The sequence below is a fragment of the Heloderma suspectum genome, chromosome 5 (assembly GCF_057233095.1).
Source record: "Heloderma suspectum isolate Gila_16-S chromosome 5, 16-S_ref, whole genome shotgun sequence".
Taxonomy (NCBI): domain Eukaryota; kingdom Metazoa; phylum Chordata; class Lepidosauria; order Squamata; family Helodermatidae; genus Heloderma; species Heloderma suspectum.
In genome coordinates this window covers 8,385,657-8,406,220 of record NC_139462.1, presented here as the reverse complement: position 1 = coordinate 8,406,220, position 20,564 = coordinate 8,385,657, and the positions used below count along the sequence as shown (strand labels likewise).

At 45.2% G+C, this 20,564-nt stretch overlaps 1 protein-coding gene across 1 annotated transcript in view; it reads right to left on the bottom strand.

Moving 5' to 3' along the window:
- Positions 1 to 922: 922 nt before the first annotated feature.
- The window catches only part of DNAAF9 (dynein axonemal assembly factor 9), a 105,403-nt gene continuing 85,761 nt past the window's right edge, over positions 923 to 20,564 (bottom strand). Inside the window, exons 30-39 of the mRNA XM_084855307.1 lie at positions 19,576 to 19,711; positions 18,932 to 19,018; positions 16,824 to 16,930; positions 14,656 to 14,730; positions 12,734 to 12,942; positions 7,840 to 7,905; positions 6,726 to 6,819; positions 5,167 to 5,861; positions 3,239 to 4,633; positions 923 to 3,083 (exon numbers count right to left, since the gene is read on the bottom strand). Of these exons, the coding sequence (XP_084711433.1) occupies positions 5,749 to 5,861; positions 6,726 to 6,819; positions 7,840 to 7,905; positions 12,734 to 12,942; positions 14,656 to 14,730; positions 16,824 to 16,930; positions 18,932 to 19,018; positions 19,576 to 19,711 (887 nt within the window). The 3' untranslated portion in view covers positions 923 to 3,083; positions 3,239 to 4,633; positions 5,167 to 5,748. The remainder of the gene's footprint in view (positions 3,084 to 3,238; positions 4,634 to 5,166; positions 5,862 to 6,725; positions 6,820 to 7,839; positions 7,906 to 12,733; positions 12,943 to 14,655; positions 14,731 to 16,823; positions 16,931 to 18,931; positions 19,019 to 19,575; positions 19,712 to 20,564) is intronic.

Below are 20,564 nucleotides of genomic sequence, written 5' to 3'. Positions count from 1 at the left end.
TACTCTCTCTGGCATTTCACCATGCAAAGTGTCACAACACGCTACTCTGGGATTCCTGGTGAAAATTGGCAACAAAAGGGTTTTGGCCAGATCTGCTTTGTCACTGGAAATACAAATCTAGAGTGAGCATGTGAGAAATTTGGACTTTTAATGGGTGGGATCGAGAGCAGCAAAGGGATGGATGCCCTGCTACCTCCAGGAACCAGGGCAATTGCTGGAATTATTCTCAGCTAGCAAGTCTTGCTTGTGACTGGGCAATATTCTGGCCCTGACCCAAAGACTTCTGCCAGAGCTCTGATGCTCACAGAGAGCCCTCCAGCCCGTGATGGCTTCCCCTTCACGGACAAGGGCAGCTTCCAAATGGGAAACCTCTAATGGAGGAGCATCATGGATGCAGGAAGCTACACGGCACGCTCTTGACATGAGACTCTATATAGGGCAGGCCCATGGCCACTCCGTACAACACAGCCACACCAGCCTGCGCAGTAGCTCCTAGGAAGACACATTTTTTTCCTGGAGACACGACTTAGGACTGAGCACAGGCAAGCAACTGAATTTCTGTTTGAGACTGTACGGAGTACTGTCGGGTGAGAGTCCCCATGCTTGTTGCAGAAGCCATATTAAAAATAACTGTGCCATTGGAAGAGCATACCTTGTATTTTCATGTTATAGCCAAAGTGACTTAGCATTAACACACCAACTGCTCCTTCAAAATTAATTGCTAACTACATTTATCCTACCAGGCACTATCAGTATATTTTAAGAGTAACTAAGGTACAACCATGCATAGATAAATTCACAATCCTGATAAGGACGCTCTATTACCTGTAATATGGGTGTTTCTACCCCACAGAAAGCTTAATATATTTTTAGTCACAAACAGCTGGCTTTCAGTTTTAAGGAAATCACACTATCCCTTATTGAATGTCCTACGGAGTGCAACACTAACCTTTATTTTTTTTACAGTTGTTATGAAACCATCTTAAAACATTCACCTTCTAAGCTGCACCACCTAGAATTCTAAGCTGGGGCTCTTTCCCAAGGAAGCATCATCTGGAAGCCACAGAGCCAACAGCCAGTTGTCCTCAGCGGGAGAGGCACAATACATTACCAATAAGTCTTCCTACTTGTATGATCAATTTGAAATTTCAGCCATATTCTTATGCCTGAAAAAAGATAAGGGTTTATCTCCTCAATAAAGCATCCAGGTTTTATGATGTCATAGGCTCAGCCTTAGGAGTTTAGCCTTATTCCTATTATTTTGGGTTGGGCAAGTTGGCTTCTTTGACACTCCCATTTTTCTACTCGAGTTTTAAAAATGCCTTTCAGGAGGTGGGACTTTGAATCACTGGAAGTACAAGATGCACGTATTCCAGGTGGAAATCCCATTCTCCAGCTTCTGAGATGTTACTGTAGCAATGAGATAGCCACCAAACAGCCGCTCCCGTGTGGTTTGAGCTCCACATCAGAGTAGCAACGTATGCAGGCACCGCATGGCCAGGCTGCATGATTTGCTTGCATGGCGGCATCTCCAGGGCTCCATCTGGATTGCACTATTCCCATGGTTGGTGAGATCTACAAGTCCCAGCTTCTCATGCCCCATCAGAAACAGGGAACGCGATATGCGGCTTGAGGTCTGATATAACGTCTAGGGGCTAGTTCTAGTTAGACTAAGGGTGTAGCATTGCCACACAACTAAGGCGTAGGATCATATTGTCCCAACCGCTGGGCACAAGAGTCCCACCCTGAGGCCCATCTGACGTCCATGTGTTGGGCATAAATGCCTACATGAAGCCAATGCACACAGGTCCAAACCACGCAGGAATTAGCCCATGTAAAGTTCAGGGAATGGCTGTACATTCAGGCCCACACACAGAAGTCATATGCAAACGTTACACCAGAGGTGGGCTGCATGTGCCCACGGGCTGCATACGACTCCCACCATTCCCTAAAATTTGGAGGGAAAAAAATGAATTTTTCAAACTTTTTTTTCAAACAAAATGACATCTTGAGCTGCAACGCAGTGGTAAAAGAGTAAAAATTAGCTTGAAAACAAGCTAGTTTTGACGTTTAAAGTATTCCATAGAGGCGCCGGTCATAATTTTGTTTCATTTCTTTTTTATTATTATTTTCACAATTTTCGGCACCAGGAAGCGGGGGATGCAGCCAGAGGGGAGGGCAAAAATGGCCTCCAGGCCTCCCAAAGTTGTCCACCCCTGCATACACCTGGTGCATCTGGGTAGGCACAATCCTGCCACAGAGCTGTAGACACTTAATGCCCTAACCAGTTCCAAATGAATCTGGCCCAGAATCAGTTCTACATTTACCAAACGCTGCAAAGATGTGCATCTTTGAACATTTACTGGCCGCTCCCTTACACCAATTCTTAACACTCAAGTACAGAAATAGACTGTCATGAAGGGAACTTTGCCTATGAGCCCAAACTTCCTGAAACTTCATTACTTTTGACGTTGTTACAAGGAGGCTTTTCTTCAATAAACTCTTACTACAGTGTATATGCACATGTGTATACTACGTGTATACTACAGTGTATATGCACATTTGGCCAGCAACAACAGAATCTGTTGGTTCTCAGATTCTTCAGGAGGGCTAGAAAATCATCATTAAGACCATCAGCCACAGGCAGACACCTACAGCACAGAGCTGAAGTAACAAGGACTGCTAGAAATGAAGCTCCAATGTTTTGAGGAAGTGCACAACAAGGCAGACCCCTCTCCAAGTCCTTCAGTTAAGACGCATCACATTTGAAAAAGAAACAACCTTTTCTAACATCAGGAGCCATGTACCCCATTTCAGGTGCAGTGTCCCAGGATACATCGCTCAACCTGCTATATAAAAAAAGGTATGCAAGATAACCAAGTAAGACTTGGCCAACATCAAGTGGCACCAAGTGAAGTTTCTTCCAGGAGAAATTACTTTAGAATGGATAGCTCAGAGAATAAGTGACAAAGTTTCTAAGTGTACTACCAAGTGCCCCTTCAGACATGCCTTGAAACCACCATATTGGTTATGAGCAGCTCTCAGGAGCATACCAATGTTCCCCATTTCTCGCTTTAGGAACACTTCCAAAATCCACCATGTTGGTTAGGAGCAGCTCTCAAGAACTTCTGTGTGTTCCCCCACTTCTCGCTTTAGGAACACCACCCCAAACCACCATGTTGGTTAAGACTGGCTCTCAAGAGCATACGTGTTCCCCCATTTCTCGCTTTAGGAACACCACCCCAAACCACCATGTTGGTTAAGATTAGGTCTCAAGGACATACGTGTTCCCCATTTCTCGCTTTAGGAACACCACCCCAAACCACCATGTTGGTTAAGACTGGCTCTCAAGAGCATATGTGTTCCCCCACTTCTCGCTTTAGGAACACCACCCTAAACCACCATGTTGGTTAAGATTAGGTCTCAAGGACATATGTGTTCCCCCATTTCTCGCTTTAGGAACACCACCCCAAACCACCATGTTGGTTAAGACTGGCTCTCAAAAGCGTATGTGTTCCCCCATTTCTCGCTTTAGGAACACCACCCCAAACCACCATGTTGGTTAAGATTAGGTCTCAAGGACATATGTGTTCCCCCATTTCTCGCTTTAGGAACACCACCCCAAACCACCATGTTGGTTAAGACTGGCTCTCAAGAGCATACGTGTTCCCCCATTTCTCGCTTTAGGAACACCACCCCAAACCAACATGTTGGTTAAGATTAGGTCTCAAGGACATACGTGTTCCCCCATTTCTCGCTTTAGGAACACCACCCCAAACCACCATGTTGGTTAAGACTGGCTCTCAAGAGCATACGTGTTCCCCCATTTCTCGCTTTAGGAACACCACCCCAAACCACCATGTTGGTTAAGATTAGGTCTCAAGGACATACGTGTTCCCCCATTTCTCACTTTAGGAACACCACCCCAAACTACCATGTTGGTTAAGACTGGCTCTCAAGAGCATACGTGTTCCCCCCATTTCTCGCTTTAGGAACACCACCCCAAACCACCATGTTGGTTAAGACTGGCTCTCAAGAACATATGTGTTCCCCCACTTCTCGCTTTAGGAACACCACCCCAAACCACCATGTTGGTTAAGACTGGCTCTCAAGAGCATACGTGTTCCCCCATTTCTCGCTTTAGGAACACCACCCCAAGCCACCATGTAGGTTAAGATTAGGTCTCAAGGACATACGTGTTCCCCCATTTCTCGCTTTAGGAACACCACCCCAAACCACCATGTTGGTTAAGACTGGCTCTCAAGAGCATACGTGTTCCCCCATTTCTTGCTTTAGGAACACCACCCCAAACCACCATGTTGGTTAAGACTGGCTCTCAAGAGCAGACGTGTTCCCCCATTTCTCGCTTTAGGAACACCACCCCAAACCACCATGTTGGTTAAGACTGGCTCTCAAGAGCAGACGTGTTCCCCCATTTCTTGCTTTAGGAACACCACCCCAAACCACCATGTTGGTTAAGACTGGCTCTCAAGAGCAGACGTGTTCCCCCACTTCTCGCTTTAGGAACACCACCACAAACCACCACGTTGGTTAAGACTGGCTCTCAAGAGCATACGTGTTCCCCCATTTCTTGCTTTAGGAACACCACCCCAAACCACCATGTTGGTTAAGACTGGCTCTCAAGAGCATACTTGTTCCCCCATTTCTCGCTTTAGGAACACCACCCCAAGCCACCATGTAGGTTAAGATTAGGTCTCAAGGACATACGTGTTCCCCCATTTCTCGCTTTAGGAACACCACCCCAAACCACCATGTTGGTTAAGACTGGCTCTCAAGAGCATACGTGTTCCCCCATTTCTTGCTTTAGGAACACCACCCCAAACCACCATGTTGGTTAAGACTGGCTCTCAAGAGCAGACGTGTTCCCCCATTTCTCGCTTTAGGAACACCACCCCAAACCACCATGTTGGTTAAGACTGGCTCTCAAGAGCAGACGTGTTCCCCCATTTCTTGCTTTAGGAACACCACCCCAAACCACCATGTTGGTTAAGACTGGCTCTCAAGAGCAGACGTGTTCCCCCACTTCTCGCTTTAGGAACACCACCACAAACCACCACGTTGGTTAAGACTGGCTCTCAAGAGCATACGTGTTCCCCCATTTCTTGCTTTAGGAACACCACCCCAAACCACCATGTTGGTTAAGACTGGCTCTCAAGAGCAGACGTGTTCCCCAATTTCTCACTTTAGGAACACCTTCAAAATCAATCACGTTGTTTCGGAGCAGCTCTCAAGAACTGTGTGTTCCCTATTTCTCGCTTTAGAAACACACTGAACTTGTATGCTGACACACAAGTGCACTATGAACTGGAATATTTCCCCCCCTAAATTTAAACACAAACAAGGGCATTTGTGGGACATCAGAAGAACCACATTCAGGACCAGCTTCACAACCTAGGAAATATGGCTTTGTAAATTATTTTAAAACACAAAAAGCCTACACCATATTTCCACTATAAGCCAGTGAATTCTAGGTCACAGAATTCAACCTTAATGCGGAAATGTACCAGCACATAAATGCTGCTAGGACAGGTACCAGGTTCTTTTAAAAGATGCCAACTTTACGTGAATAGAGCCTAAATATTAAAAGACCAACTGAAAACTGATTATTTCACTTTCCTACTTTCCTGTTAGCCAGCAAGGATAAAAAGCATTTCTTGGTCACTGACAATTGGTTTAGGATTTGACAATGTTTCTGCGCCTCCTTAATAATGCTGACGGGCACCACACTTAGGTCTTCTGTTCAAAAAGGTCATGGTACTCCTGTTCCTCCAGCTCTCTGTTGTACTTTTCAATCTCGCGGTTTGCTTCCTCCAAGTAGTCATTCATGAACTGGTCCATTACTGGTGTAAAACTAATAAGGAGAAGAAATCCTTCTAGTTGTGGAAATCACCCCAAGACAAGACAGGACAGGACTTAAAATCAAGTCTAACTTCAGGTAGCTTCATAAGGATGGCCCAAAGTGATGCCTGAAGTGAAAAATCCAAAATGGTATCCCATCCCTAAACTGTTTATAACGCAGGACCCAACTGATGGGAATTTCTCCTGTGCAACCCTTGCTGAAATGAACAGGAGCTGCACAAGAGCATGGCAGAGCTTGTAGGCACATGGATCTGGATTTGTATCTCCGAGCTGGGTGGCAGAGTGCATACTTTGGATGCAGGAGGTCCCAGGTTCAATCCCTGGCAGCTCCACTTAAAATGGTCCAGCTGCAGGTGATGGGAGGAACCTCTGGTTGGAGAGCCGATGCCAGTCACAGGAGGCAATACTGGGCTAGATGGACGAATGGCCTGAGATCCCCCGACATGGTTGTCCTAAGTCTGACCTAAGCCAGATGTTTCTGGTCTTGCTAGAAGATTTACAGCATGCTGGAGTCTGTCACAAACAAGCCAGCAGGTTTAAAGTAAGTAGTGGGTTGCCAGCAGGGGCTGTAGACCCAGCACCACAGAAGAAGATGCAACCGCGCTTACAGAGGCTTTCCCATGCAGGCACCAGCTGCTGCCCAAGGGTGGATACGCTCACATGGCAAGATGTATATTGCAGCCCCTATATATTGTGCCACCCTAGGCAGCTGCCTACCCTTGCCCAGCTCACTTGAGACATGGTATGTATTATCCTCGTTGCAGCTTTGAAGTGTCTGGAAAACTGAACACCAGGCTGCAAAATACACAAAACAATACTTTTTGTTTTGTTTTGAAAAAGGATACATGGATGATAATCCATCTTGTCTCCAAAGAAATTCACGAACTGTGTCCCATTGTAGAAGTAGCCAGCTGGAAGGGGATCTAAGTGACGCTTCACCTGCATTCAAGGCAAAAAATGTATTTCTCAGAGCCAGTCCCTGCTTGCAGGTATGTGCACTCGTATTTCAGGTGTCTGTGTCAGAACTGCCCATGGGGCCAGTCCAAATCCAGAAAAACCAAGCACAGCGAAGCTACGGTGCCCAACTAAGGAACTCTTTTGCAGAGCCATTTTAAAACAGCTCAGGTGGCGATGGGGTGGGGGAAGGTTCCACGTGCCCCAGGGACTTCGCCCCCTTTCTGGTGTCCTGCAACCCCCTCCCTCCTCCAGTTTGGGGATCACTGCCCAAGAAGCAGAACTGGGAGCTTTCCCACTTGTTGCAGTGATGGGAACATTTCCTACTATTGCAACTTATCTTATCATCCAGCATAGGTAGCATGCGGAGGGACAGGCCAACCTTGCTCTTCTGGCTCTCACTGGCCCACCTCATCTTTTGTGCATGCAGGAGCCTCAGCAAGAAACACATCTAGACCTTAACACAGGTGCTGGAACTATTAATAAGCCCTTCTTGCCAACAACATTTTAAAGACTTGGTCAAATTATTCCTAATGCCTTCACGGGTGAAAGCCTTTTATTCTTCAGCCTTAATATTTCTACAGTCATGTCAACCACTGGCCCTTTAAGACAGAGAACTTTAGTATTTGGATGGTGTTATGGAGAAACAAAGAGCGCTAATACAGCACCATTAATCAACACAGCTTAGGAAATTGACAGTGAATCAACACCTCCCCCCCCCCATGCACTTTTTTTTCCCCAAAATTGGCAGTAAGGAAGACAACACAGGAAGAGGAGAAAAGAATAGCAAGGGATGAGTGGAACAAAAAGCAATTATGTGTACTGATTCTACTGAATAACGGTTACGGCTGGGGATGAGGAGCGACTGTGAGGCTGCCTCATGTCCTCTCTTGTCCCCCTGCTGCTCAGCCTTCGCAGTGAGTTGGGGGACGCATCACCTGAGCAGGCTGCCCTCCTGCCTCTGAAGAAGAAAGATGCCTTCCAAGCCAAATGGCTCATGCTTACGTGGATGCTCTTGATCTCCTGCGAGGTCAGCATGCCCCGGGTTTTCAGAGCTTTCCTCTGCGGTTTCTGCATTTGGAGGGAGACACCAGAAAAGCCCAGTTCAATGCCTCGAATGGGACACCATGGCAAATTTAAGACAGACAAGGAAGGAAGTGGAAATTGGATCAGAGAAGTGACAGGACATTCAGCATATCTGTTCTCCTGATTATTTCATTTGGTAATGCTAAGGTTTATCAAGAGGATATGGAAAGGATTATGTCTCTGTTAACTGCAGCTAGAATGGCAGTCAGTTGTGGAGGGAAACAGAAAGGCCACCTCTCCTTTGAGAATGGCTGCTGAGAGCATGGGACATGGTCTACGTCAGCCTGCCCTGACTTGGTACCCGCTATGGTGGTGGAATGCAATTCCCATCATGCCCAGCCAGTGTGGCCAATTGAAATGATGCGAGTTGCTGACCAATCCATCTGGAGGGCACCACGTTGGGGGCGGCTGGTCAACATGTTGATACTAACAAATATCACCAGAATAAGGGAAGGCAGACAGAGAAATAAGAGTTCTATTGAAAAATGGCCTCCATTTTCCAACAATCACTATACAAGCATACAATTTATTGAGAATCTTGTGAATTGAAATAGGTTTATATTTATATAAGTTTAGAATATTTTGAGTAGGAATATAAACATGAAATATATATAAGAGTGATATTTTCTGTGGTTTTATCTAATAGAATTTGCATTTACTCAGAAGAGCAACAACAAAAATTAACCACTGCAGCTTTCAGGTCAGGTTCGCTTGCCAGTCTTCGCAATGGAGGGCTTTGCTTCTGGCTACAGACTTCCAGGTTCATTTCTGGGGCCTTCTCCCCAACTTTACTGGAAGCAGTTCTGACAAAACCTTATTTGAAAGAATTGACAAGTTTCTTATCGCTGCTAATATTTGTATAGCTCTTTGAGGTGGCGGACCTGCACACACCTAAACTCCCATGACTTCAGCAGTGCTTTTGTGTGGGACTGCAGCCTTTATGTAAGAAGTGCTCCATAACAGTCTTAGCAATGTCCTTACTCATATTTTCCCAGTGGGGAAAATGAGGGTGAGGGGGTGGCACCCAAGTGGCTTTACAACTGAGCAGTTATTTGAACCCAGGGCCACTGAGCAAAAACCTAGTACTTGGACCAACTTAAGACAGGACCCAGCATCCTTTAGATAGTTCCCACTGAATGTATGGAGAAGTTAAAATGAAGTTATTTTATACAGTGTGTCCCAGTGAAACACACACACACTTGAAAGCAGAATTCATTTTTAAAGGATCTGACATACATCAAGCGTGTAGCAATCAAGCTTTGAATCTGATTACAATTCTAGATATTCATTTTCAAGCGACATGTAGAACTGAGAAACACTAATTATCTGAATCACAGCTGCTAGACTGTGGTGGTGTTACAAATGCTGTTTATGAATTTTAAACTGTTTTTAAAATGTCATGCTTCTAAATAATTTTATCCTTTATGTGCAAATTGGGTTGATTCATGCGCGCGCGCGCGCGTGTGTGTGTGTGTGTGTGTGTGTGTGTGCGTGCATGAAAACTGTGGGGAAGGGTGAGAGCTCTACTATGAAACAACCACCAAGAGAGAGAGACAGAAGGAGACCTTATGATTTGATCCCACCCATTCCTGTCCTCAATTTGAGCAACAGAACTGCACACAGTGTAGAGGAGGAGTTTACAGTTCCCAGAACCTTGTAACTAGAAGGCTCTGTCCCTGACCTTCCCATGTTGAGCCTGGAAGTCTGAAGGGGGCTTCTCATTCACGTGAATGCAAGGAGAATCCACACAGTCTGCAATCCTGCTTTATCAGGGCTCCCCACTGTGTGGTGGGTTCTACTCATGTTCAAGTGAGCCCAAATGCCAGTGTTCTTCAGACCTTCCTGTCACCCCCCTCCCTTTCAGCCCTCACATGGCCAGGCAGAGGAATGTATACTAAAAAGAATTGTATGCAAAGGCACCTGGATTCCAGATTAATCATGTACGGACATAAGGGGTGTCCTGATTAGACCAAAGGTTCATCTAGTCAAGCATCCGGTTCTCCACAGCAGCCCATCAGATGTTTCCACAATGTCAACAAGCAGAGCAGAAAGGCAATAGCTCTGCCTTGCTGTTTTGACCCCCAGCAATGGTTGGTCAGTGGTACGCTTCCTCTGAACAAGGAGGCTCTATTTTGCCACCACAGGCAGATCTATGCACACTTTAAATCCAAGCCAGCAGCTAACCACTTTAAACTCTTTTAAGTCTGACATGGTGGCCAAAGGGATAGCCAAGCATATAAAAGTATGAATTTGCAGTGATTCTTGGCTGCCACAATATATGCAGTTGTGCCAGGAGTTAAGGCTTACATACACTAAGACAGGGGTGGGGAGAAAGTAGATCCCCAGATCCTTTGGGCTTCAACTCCCAGCATTCTTGACCACTGGCGATGCTGGCAGGGGTTTCTGGGAGGAAGTCCAAAACAGCCTAAGGTCTACCTTCTGCCTGCCCCTGCACTAAGAGATACGCTGAAGGTATCCCTCCAGTCATGACCATGGAGAACACAGGTTGCCAGCCTGTGGCAGAGGCAGCAGGGAGTTGTGGCACTCGTGGACAGGAGCAGGGCACCCGTGGGACTTGGTTACAGCAGAAAACCTCCAGCTCATTTTGCCCCAGCCGCTGCTTCTCTGGCTCACTAGGTCAGAAGGAAAATCACCCCATGGGCTTGCACATGTGGATCACCTTATGCTATTGATTTTGTCTTGTGGCACAGTTGCAAATAAGATCGTCCACCAATGGGGTAGATCAGCCTTTCCCAACCTGGTGCCCTCCAGATGTGTTTGACGATAACATGCTGGGAGTTGTAGTCCAACACATCTGGAGGGCATGAGGGTAGGAAAGGCTGGTGTAGATCATCAAAGGTGTCAACAAGAACCTGCAGGATGAAGCTAAGGGAGATCATCTCTGGATGATTAGGACTCTCACCTCACCTCAGGATAAGCGAACAGGTAAAGGGCTGCCTGGTGGGATTCAGAGCTCATACAATAGTTCAGTTTAATTTGCAGGGAGGATTCATGCATAAAAGCCCCCAAAGATTCCACACGGGTGAAAAGAAGTGCTGCTGTTTGACGATCACAGCACTGTGAAAAACTGGGTATCCAGAATAAACAAGCCACGCATGAGGAACTACTCAAGGCACATCAGATAATTTCCCCCTTGTCTTTTATTTGAGAGACTTCAAGAGAGCATGGGGCACATGGAGCTCTGAAGTTCAGCATCTGCGATGTAGTTGGGATTGTCTTTTGACTCTTAGTCTATACTGTGTTACAGGATGTAACGCACATTGACTTTAAGTTACTAGGGGAAAAACTGTGCAAACAGGATTCTGTAGGATATTCTCATTAGAATGGAGAATCATCTTTAGAGAATGGAGCATGGAATTTCCACAGCTGGGAGGTTATTTGTTATTTTGCTCTATTGACTCTACAGCTGGGAAGACTATGTGGCCCTCCAGATGATGGACTGCAACTCCCATCATCCCTCACCACTGGCTATGCTGGCTAGGGCTGATGGACGCTGCAGCAGAATATCTGGACAGCCACACCTTCTCCACAGCATTGCCCTAGCTCTACACACAGTCTGGGATTTGTGCAAGAGGCAGGGAGGGATTTCACTTAGAGCTGAAGATGCAAAATTCAAGGGGGATTGGGAGGTTCCTTTCCTTGGATAAAAGAATGTGTTGGTAAGTCTACTGAAATTTCCTGGTGCATTCCATACATCCCTAGTTAAAGAACAACCAGTATCGGGGTAGTTAGATAATACTGTGCGGGTTGTGGAATCACTTTTTTGGTGCATTGAGTTTTCATGAACACGCTTTGGTTGAAAATGTAAAAACAGGAACATACGAAGCTACCTTATACAAAGTCAGACCCTTGGTCCATCTAGCCCAGTATTGTCAACATTGACTGGCAGCAGTGGATCTCCAGGGTTTCAGGCTGGATTCTTTTCTAGCCCTACCTGGAGATGCTGGGGATCGAACCTGGGATCTTGTGCACAGAAAGCAAGTGCTCTACCACAGAACTATAGACCCTCCCCTCAGCTTCCCATTGAGAAATGCTGCACTTTGGACCCAACTCCTACGTTACCAACAGGTTAGTATTTCTGATTCGCTTCATGTATTCAAGTCTCTCAGTTCTCACATGGAACAATACAGAGCTGCACCTTCTGGGAAGTAAGGTGCCCATTGAGATTGGCATCTGTGAACATGTTTGGCTAAGAATTAAGATCAGACAAGCTAAGCACAAGGATTAGACCAAGGTGGGTCAAGCCAGTCCGGGGCGGGCAACATCTGAGGACGACATCCCCCCCTGCCAAACTTGCCCCTGAAATTCAGTGGGGCAGCAGCAAAAAATAAAGCTGCAATTTTGCTTGAAAACAAGGCACACAGGAAGCATGACCCTTGTATGGAAGCAAAACCGTGCTCCCAGGAGGCTTCTGGGAGCACAATTCTGTTTCCAAACAAGGTGTGCTCTCCTCACACATCTTGTTTTCAAGCAAAATCGTAGGGCGGGTGGGGGTCACCATGGTGGCGATGGTGGAAAGGTCAGTGGGGGCTGCACAAAAGATCAGGGGAGCTGCATGTGGCTGCCACCTTCAAACTAGTCCAACATTCTGTTTCCACCAGTGGCCGGTCCAATGCCACAGGTAACAGAAGCAGCAGCCTCCCCAGTGTTTGCTACTCAAAGCATAGCCTGGGAGGGTATCAACAAGGTTTTCTGCAAACCTAGCTGAACCCAAAATGCTGCTGATCGCAGAGACAGCCTTTCAAGTAATGAACAGGGAGAAGCCCCCCAAAGCCCTGCTTAGGACACACACCTGCTTTGCCGTTTGCCTCAGCCAGTCTTTGATGTCGTCTTCTTTGAGGGAGCAGCCAACGAAGACCAGGAAGCACTCCTGAGGGCCACCGCGGTCTCGGCTGTCACTTCTTGAATCAGGAGGAGGTGGAGTTGGCCCCTCCTGAACAGGCACCAGGCTTAATGAGTTGGAAATGGCGTTGTGACAGACTTCTATCATCCGATCAGAATCTGTGGCAGAAGAACAGAAGGGGGCATTTAGCATCGACGTTTCATTTGGATGAGGAGTGCTTAAATTGCACCCTAATGGGATACAAGTCTCAGTAGCCACATGAACCAAGTTTTTATTTGCCAAGTTTCCTATCTCACTTTTTAAAATAAAAACACACATTCTTTATTACAAAAAAATTATACCTATAATGATATCTGCATCGACATCAATATCTATACTGATATCTACATACACATGCACGCACACATAATATAACTTCATAAATATAAAACACAATAATTACTTTTTTACAGTAACAAAAAAAGGTAAAAATAATGAAGTCCATCAACTCTCAACTTAAGCAGAGTTCTTAAAAGAAAAAGGGTAAATCTATACAACAAGATAAACAAGAAATTAGTAATCCAAACTAGAGAGAGAATCATTTTCAGGGGATGCAGCCACAGAAACTGCACGACATTCCAAAACAACTGGTATACGTAGCCTGGGATCCTGAGCTCCCCTTCCATGAACAGGAGGCCTCCCTGTGTTCACAGAAGGGACTTTAATCCAGGGACTTCACTGGATTAAAGATCTGTGCTGGTGTAATGGGAAGCGGTGTGTGCATGTGTATGTGGGGGGACATTTTCACTGGTTCCCCTTGCTCCTGCAGCCATCAGCACCACTTCCTATTCTCTTCCGGAGAGCCCCCCAACCCTCCGGGAGCAGATTTTCAGAGGGCACAGTGGGTGTCAGGGGAACTGGCAAAAATTGCTTCTGCCACAGGGAGTATGCCAGGAGTGGAGTTCCACTCACAGGAACTTAGGGTCCTGGACAGAGTGTTAGATTTGCAGAAGGTGCAGTTATTCTATTTGCATCTTTTTTTCTTGCAGTCTTATGTGATTAGATAATTTAGCCATGACACCGTAATAATCCCATACATTTTGCAATCCATCTTCCCACATTAGGCATTAGAGTCCTTTATGCAAAACCTTTGCATAAAGAACTCTAGCAGCCCCAGTCATATAACTAGCAAGTGTGTAATGCTGTTTTTGTATTAATCTAGAACTCTAGGGCAAAAGGAAAAGAAATAATAAAAGGTTGTGATATAATCAAGGACGCTGGAATTGTATGCATATCTAAACTTGCCTACTGAAGCACTGGCAAGGACACGGTCCACTTGCTGGGTCCAATGGGCTCGCTTTGCATGCACCAGGTCTCAGGAGGGTGGATCCCGGCACTTCCAGTTTGGAGGTTTTGCAACTGTTGCTGCTGCTATCAGTTGCAGTACTTTGAGAAGGGCAAAATGGACCAAAAGCCTGAAGCCCTATATAGCTGCTTCAGATATTCCAGCCTTCCCCAATGTGGTGTCCTCCAGATGTTTTGGACTACAGCTCCCATCATATCTGACCACTGGTCATGCTGGCTGGGGCTGATGGGAGTTGTGGTCCAAAATATCTGGAGGGCACTAGGTTGGTGGGGAGGGGGGAGGCTGGTATAGTCATATGACCCTCCTTCCCCTTTAAAACGACCTGCCCTTTTAATTTCAGGAGTGCAACTTTCAGTATTGATTGATTGGTTTATTTTGAAGAGGCAAATATGCGCAGGCCCACACAGAGGCTCTCTGCAATTCACTGGGCATTATTGGCACAAGCATGATGACTGTACATATTTCCTCAGACAAATAAAGTTTGAAAAGATCGAGATAGAAAGTGGGGGGGGGGGGGGAAGCTCACCTGAAAACTTAACTTTGCCCAAAATGTGGTATATGTTTCCAGAGAAAGGACTTGGCTTATTGGAGGACTTCAATGCTGTTTGAAAATGCAAAACACACACACTGAAATTAGTCCATCAGCATGGGAGCTGTGAGAAACCCAAAGGTCAATTTACAATACATATTTCCCTCTAGACTTCATTCTGTACAGGCTATATAGTACTGGAAAAGCGAGTTACATGGATGACTTCAGTGTTACAAGAAGGATAACCCTTCTCAGATGCTTAACCAGGCCTGTACTTCAAGGATAGAAGCAGCAGGTGGTTTCTTTTGAAAAAGACCAATTATTTTTAAAAAGGATCCTCTAGGATCAAATAAATGAGTGAGGTCACATCAGTAAGGCAGAGATTTAATGCAAATAATTTCATGGTAGATATTTGTTTATACAAAACAATACAATTTATTTATTTGATTTGTAACCCAGCTTTCTACCAAGAAAACGGCATTTAAGGTGGCTTACAATCGTAGGAACTAAACATTTATAATAAAACTTGATTAAAATAATAATAAAATAAACAGACTAAAAGCACAACAGAATAACAATCACAAGGTATATTTACAGTATATAGGTAGACCTATTCTGGCCTTCCCCAACCTACTGCCCCCCAGATGTGTTGGACTACAACTCCCATCATCTCCAGGCAGTAGGGGCATTGGGCTTGCTGGCTGGTGGTGATGGGAATTGTAGTCCAGGGAATCTCAGGGAAGGTTGAGTTATTCAGTTTGGGATTTCATGCTAAAATGGAGCACCTGGTGGAGAAACTGAGGTCCCAAGAATCTCATCTCTGTTTGAAAGGGTTTCTAGCTCTCATGGCAGTGGAGGCAAGTTCAAGCAATGTTTGTGGAAAGCCCCATTGTTTGAGGTGGTGTTTCCAAGCACTGCACAGCTATAAGGTTCATTCTCACAGCATCTACTCATGCTCCCTAACAAATTCAACAGACCCTCGGTTCTCCCTCTCTCTCTCCACCCCCACACCCAGACTACCCACTCTCAGCGGCTTGACAGATAAGTCTTACAGCATAGTAGCTAAGAGACTGAGCTATGGGTCATCAAGGCTCCAGTTCAAACATCTCCTCAGCCATCAAGCTGCTCGGTGGTTGTGAGCAAGCAGAGTCTCAGCACCCCCATCTGCAATATGAGATTAATGCTGATCTACCTTACAGGGTTGCTGCAAGAATTATAGCAAGCTAATGCATCTACTCAGAAGATTACAAAGCACTACACCTATGCTTATTTGTCAGGGACAAGATGGGCATTCCGTAAAAAATTCAAACTGAAAGGCAGAAAAACAACAAGATTCTGTGCCAGGAAAAGCCAAGCTCTAAAATCTGTATAAATTTATGCAAATGTATTCATTTTATGCCCATGTTTTGCATAACTTATTCTACTGCTGCTACTCACAGGACAGGAGGAGAAGTAGACCCATTCTCAGCACCCTTGGGTGGCTGCTGGCATTCTAGGACACACAAGCGTCTGCAAGTTTTAACATTTCCTGCAGTGCCCCAGGTCAGGTGCTCTGGGTTGTGGCAGGAAATTTTAAATGGTGAATTCCCAGTTGGCTGAAGTTAGAGGGCAGTTTGTCAAGAGCCCACTCCCCCCAACACGCGTGCGCGCACACACACGCTCATGGATCCAGCCTTGAGGGGAAGCTGCTCAGGACACTGGAAACAACACAGGAAACTCGACTAAAAACCTCCTGCTCCCATTTGAAATTTCAAAGAGGTCTTGTCCACATCTTTTTAAGCCCCTCTTTATATCCATGAGTGCTAGAAGAGTTGCTCTCCCTAAAAATGGAAGCTGAGGTTCTCACTGGGCTCCAGTCTGTCCCCACTCCTCAACTTCACAGTTGGACGCGATGTGGCAAACTGAGTTTGGCAAAAAACGAGCCCTTCCCTTCATCTATAGAATTTGTTCTGCGCACATGACAGGAAGGTTTGTGGTTGCAGACTTCGAGAGTTTGGTGAGTAAAAACTGTGAACAGGTGCAAGTTTGTGAAGAAGACATCAAGTATACCGGAAGGATGGGGGGGGGGGGTGTCTCCAGCCACAAAATGGTATTTGCTGGCAATTTCAGAGAGAAAAGGCCATGTTAGAATTGATCTCCATGCTACTTATGAAATTGCTTCTTACCTTTACATTTGGCCACAAATCGCATTTTCTCCAAAGGACGGTTAAACCACACACAGATCTGAACCATCGGGGGAAAGACTGAACCTGCTCGAAATTTGCCTTCATACCTGAAAAACAGCAACATGCTCAGTTATTCATCACTTCTCCAAACTCAGGCCACTCCTATCCATTGTTCAATGATGATCAATGCAATAAACTGAGTTTTTCTGCTTTCCCTCAACAGGCATATCGAACAATACCAAAGGTTTCAAGGACAGAAATAGCTGGGAGCAGGTAAAACAAATCTGAAGGATGTGTGTGTCTGTGTGTGTGGGGAAACCTTCCTATGTCCTAGGGAAGGAAAAAACCTCTTCTGGGCCTAGATGAGGAATCAAATTAAAACTAATAAAATCTTTCGGGATTTAGAACATCAGACAGTCCATCATCTAGTCCAGCATTCTGTTCACAACCAGGTGCCCACAGGAAACCCACAAGCAGGACAACAGGAGTGCAAATTTTGTCTTCTTTAAAATTCGAGCACAATACACTTTTTTTTAGTGGCATGAAATATATATATTATATGGAAGACATAAACAGCAGTAATTTCACTCAACTGGACTTTAGTTAGGCCTCAGCGTGAAGACCACACCTAACTTGGGATGCCAAACCAAGGAGTAATTCTAACATTATTTTCTCTACGAGTCTTAATGTGCATGACCAGGGGGAAAGGGGGAGGAGATGGGTCAGAGCCCCATGGTAGAGCATATGATTTGCACATAGCAGGTCTCAGATTCAGACCTCTGCATCTCCATTAAAAGATCTTGGCAAGTGGGACTTTCAAATACCTTGGAGAAAGTGTCAGAGTAGACAATGCCAGACTAAGTGGACGAACCGTCTGACTCAGAATAAAGGTGGATTTGTTTGATCACATATATGTTAACAAAAGGAGGTTAAAAACCTATGATTGGAGTGGCAATGCATTCAAAGGTGGTGAGGACAGCTATGCCCATAATTGCCCTCATTATATTATACAAGCGTGGTCTGCACACTGATACAAGGATTGCTGGCACTAACAGAGACACTGCATCCAGTAGATCCATGTTAGATGATAGGAAAGTTAATGGAGGTCAAATATGTCAAGGATCCCGGGCTCCTGCAATGTATTCCCCCCTCCTCCCAATCTAGAGGTGGTTCTCCTTGCCCCTACCTCAACATTTCCCTCTTGGCTCATGAATGTCTCCCAATTATGAGCTGGTTTCCAAGTATTCATTTTCCTTTCTTCCACCCATCCCTACCACCACTAGGTCCATCCTTTATCTATCCTCCATCTCTGCCAAGCACAAGGATGTTCCTCATTCCTTTATTTCCTCACAGAAAACCTGCAGGAGCTAATCAAGTGGAGCTTTGCCAAACACTCCTCTGCCCCTTTGAGAAATTGAAAAATCTCCAGTTTCAGAACTATTTGTGCTAGTTAATTAATTGATTAATTTAAGCGTTTTTAAGCTTCTCGTAGAACTACACCTCCCAAAGCAATGTACAGAAGAAGTGAGAAACAAGGTGATCACATCAAAACAGATGTCCAGGAATTACTTATGAAGCTGTTCTGCTGACATATGGAATATATCAAAGACAGCCTTGGAGAGGAAGATCTTCAAGGACGGGCAAAGCTTTGGTTGATTGGAAGGGAGTTCCAAAGATTTGGGGCCACCACTGAGAAGCCCCTGTCTCTAATGTACCCCAATCACCTTAATGGTAAGCACTCAGGAAGGACCCACGAAGTAGCTCTTAGCATATGGGCAGGACTGTACAACTTAAGACAGTGCCTCAGATAACCTGGTCCCAAGCTGTAAAAGGCTTTAAAGCAACACTGTAAGAGGATGGATCAGGTGGCCTTTAAGGTTCCCTTCCTGTTCTAAGTTATACAGAACTTTCCAGATTAGGCTAAATCTTTTAATTAAAAAATGGAGCAGGACAGCAGAAGGGTGACTAAACAAATTTATCAGAGAACCTCATCACAGCATTTCATTAACAAAGTGATTTAGTTGGAGAGATTAAATGGATAGGGAAATAAAGTTCATGTTTATTAAAAGATATTGCCCTTGAATATATTGCCAAAAGGAGATACTTGCCAGCCAGGATATGTTAAGTAGCGAGTTCTTAGCATCTGCGGGTTCGAAAAACTGTTTTCAGAGAGAATTAGCTCAATATCTTCATTCCTAGTGGGAGAGGGGCAAAGATTTTATGTACTGCAAACAGCCACCTTTAAGCTTACTTTCATGTTGCCCAAAGCATCTGCGATATTTTGCTCCCCACCCTTCCACTCAAAGTTATGCAGATCTGGGTGCTTTCTGGTTTGCAATCTTAACTTTGTTATGGGCTCTATTTGGCTTGTGGTTTTCCTAATTCTGGAGGCACAAAAAGTTCTCCAAAGCCTAGGAGCCATTTTCTTCTTTCGAAGACCCAAAACGTTTTAACCCCCTTTCCCTCAGCCCCGTAAAGAAAGGTTGATTGCAGCTTTCAGACATGTATCAGCCTGATGCAAAATCCTTGGTGAATCACAGTCTCAGAATGCTTTCTGGGGGAAGAATAAATGACAATATGGACAAGGTCAACATACCATCAGCAGCCCGCAAAATAGAAGCTAAGACAGAGTATATGAGATTTCTCACATTTTTTATTCCTATGTGAAAAACCAAACAAGAACAGGATTCTCTCTCCTTTGCTAGAAGAAGCTATCACTGTGCTACAGAGAACAGGGAAACATCAGTGTTACCTAGTCACAACCCCGTTTTCTGCCAAGATAAATGAAACAGCCGGGTTTGCAGCTCGGACGAGGTTTTGGAGCTGAAGGAGGAGTGGGTTCCTCTGCTCGGCAGTATGGCTTGTGAAGACCACATTGCTCACCATACCTGCAAAGAAAAATTGGCCAACCATTTAAAACGAAGCATTCACCAGTGATTATGCTTTGCCTTGAGAACAAAATGACCTCAGGTATAAAGCAGACTCTTCCTAGGGTGGGATAAAGACAGGAAACTGCCCTCCTGGCCTATTATGCTGAAGGTCACTTTTGGAAGCTATAGGAGCAATCCTTTATATTTTGTGGGGGTGGGGGGAAAGTGAACTGTTTTACTCCCACTAGGGGGGCTAAAAACATGTTCAGGGATGACCTGTGTTTAGCACTCCTCATCACCCCATGTTATTCTGCTTTCCCCCACAGCAAAGACAAAAATAAGTGAAACCAGACAAACTCCTCACATTAGATCTTGCTTGCACATGATGGGGAGGCTCAAAAGGTGGCTCTCTTTAATGGGTGATGCTTACCACACAAAAAATTGAGAACTCCTGCTTTAAGATCTCCCACTTAAAAGACAATACTTTTCTAGACCATAACAGACACTGCCATGACCACTTAACAGGTGGTAATGGAAGACGTTCAAACACGAGACACAGTTTGAACAAGCAAAAGAAATACTTTTTTGTCCAACTGATGGAACTCACTGCCATGTGCTTTGAGGTGTTAAAACAAGTAACTTAAGAGGACTAAAAGAGAAAGGCATAATAGATTAACACTAAACATTAACAAGGGTAGTGCCTGCACTGCAGGATGCTTTGCTGACATTTGGAGACATTCCGGTTCTTGGCTCATCATGCATTTGCCTTGCTCTCTCCTTCCGACACCCCTGGGCCGGCCACATTTAATTATTTTCCACGTCTGCATGGACCAGGTTATGAAGGATTACCGGGGTGGCCCATGGGGAGGGA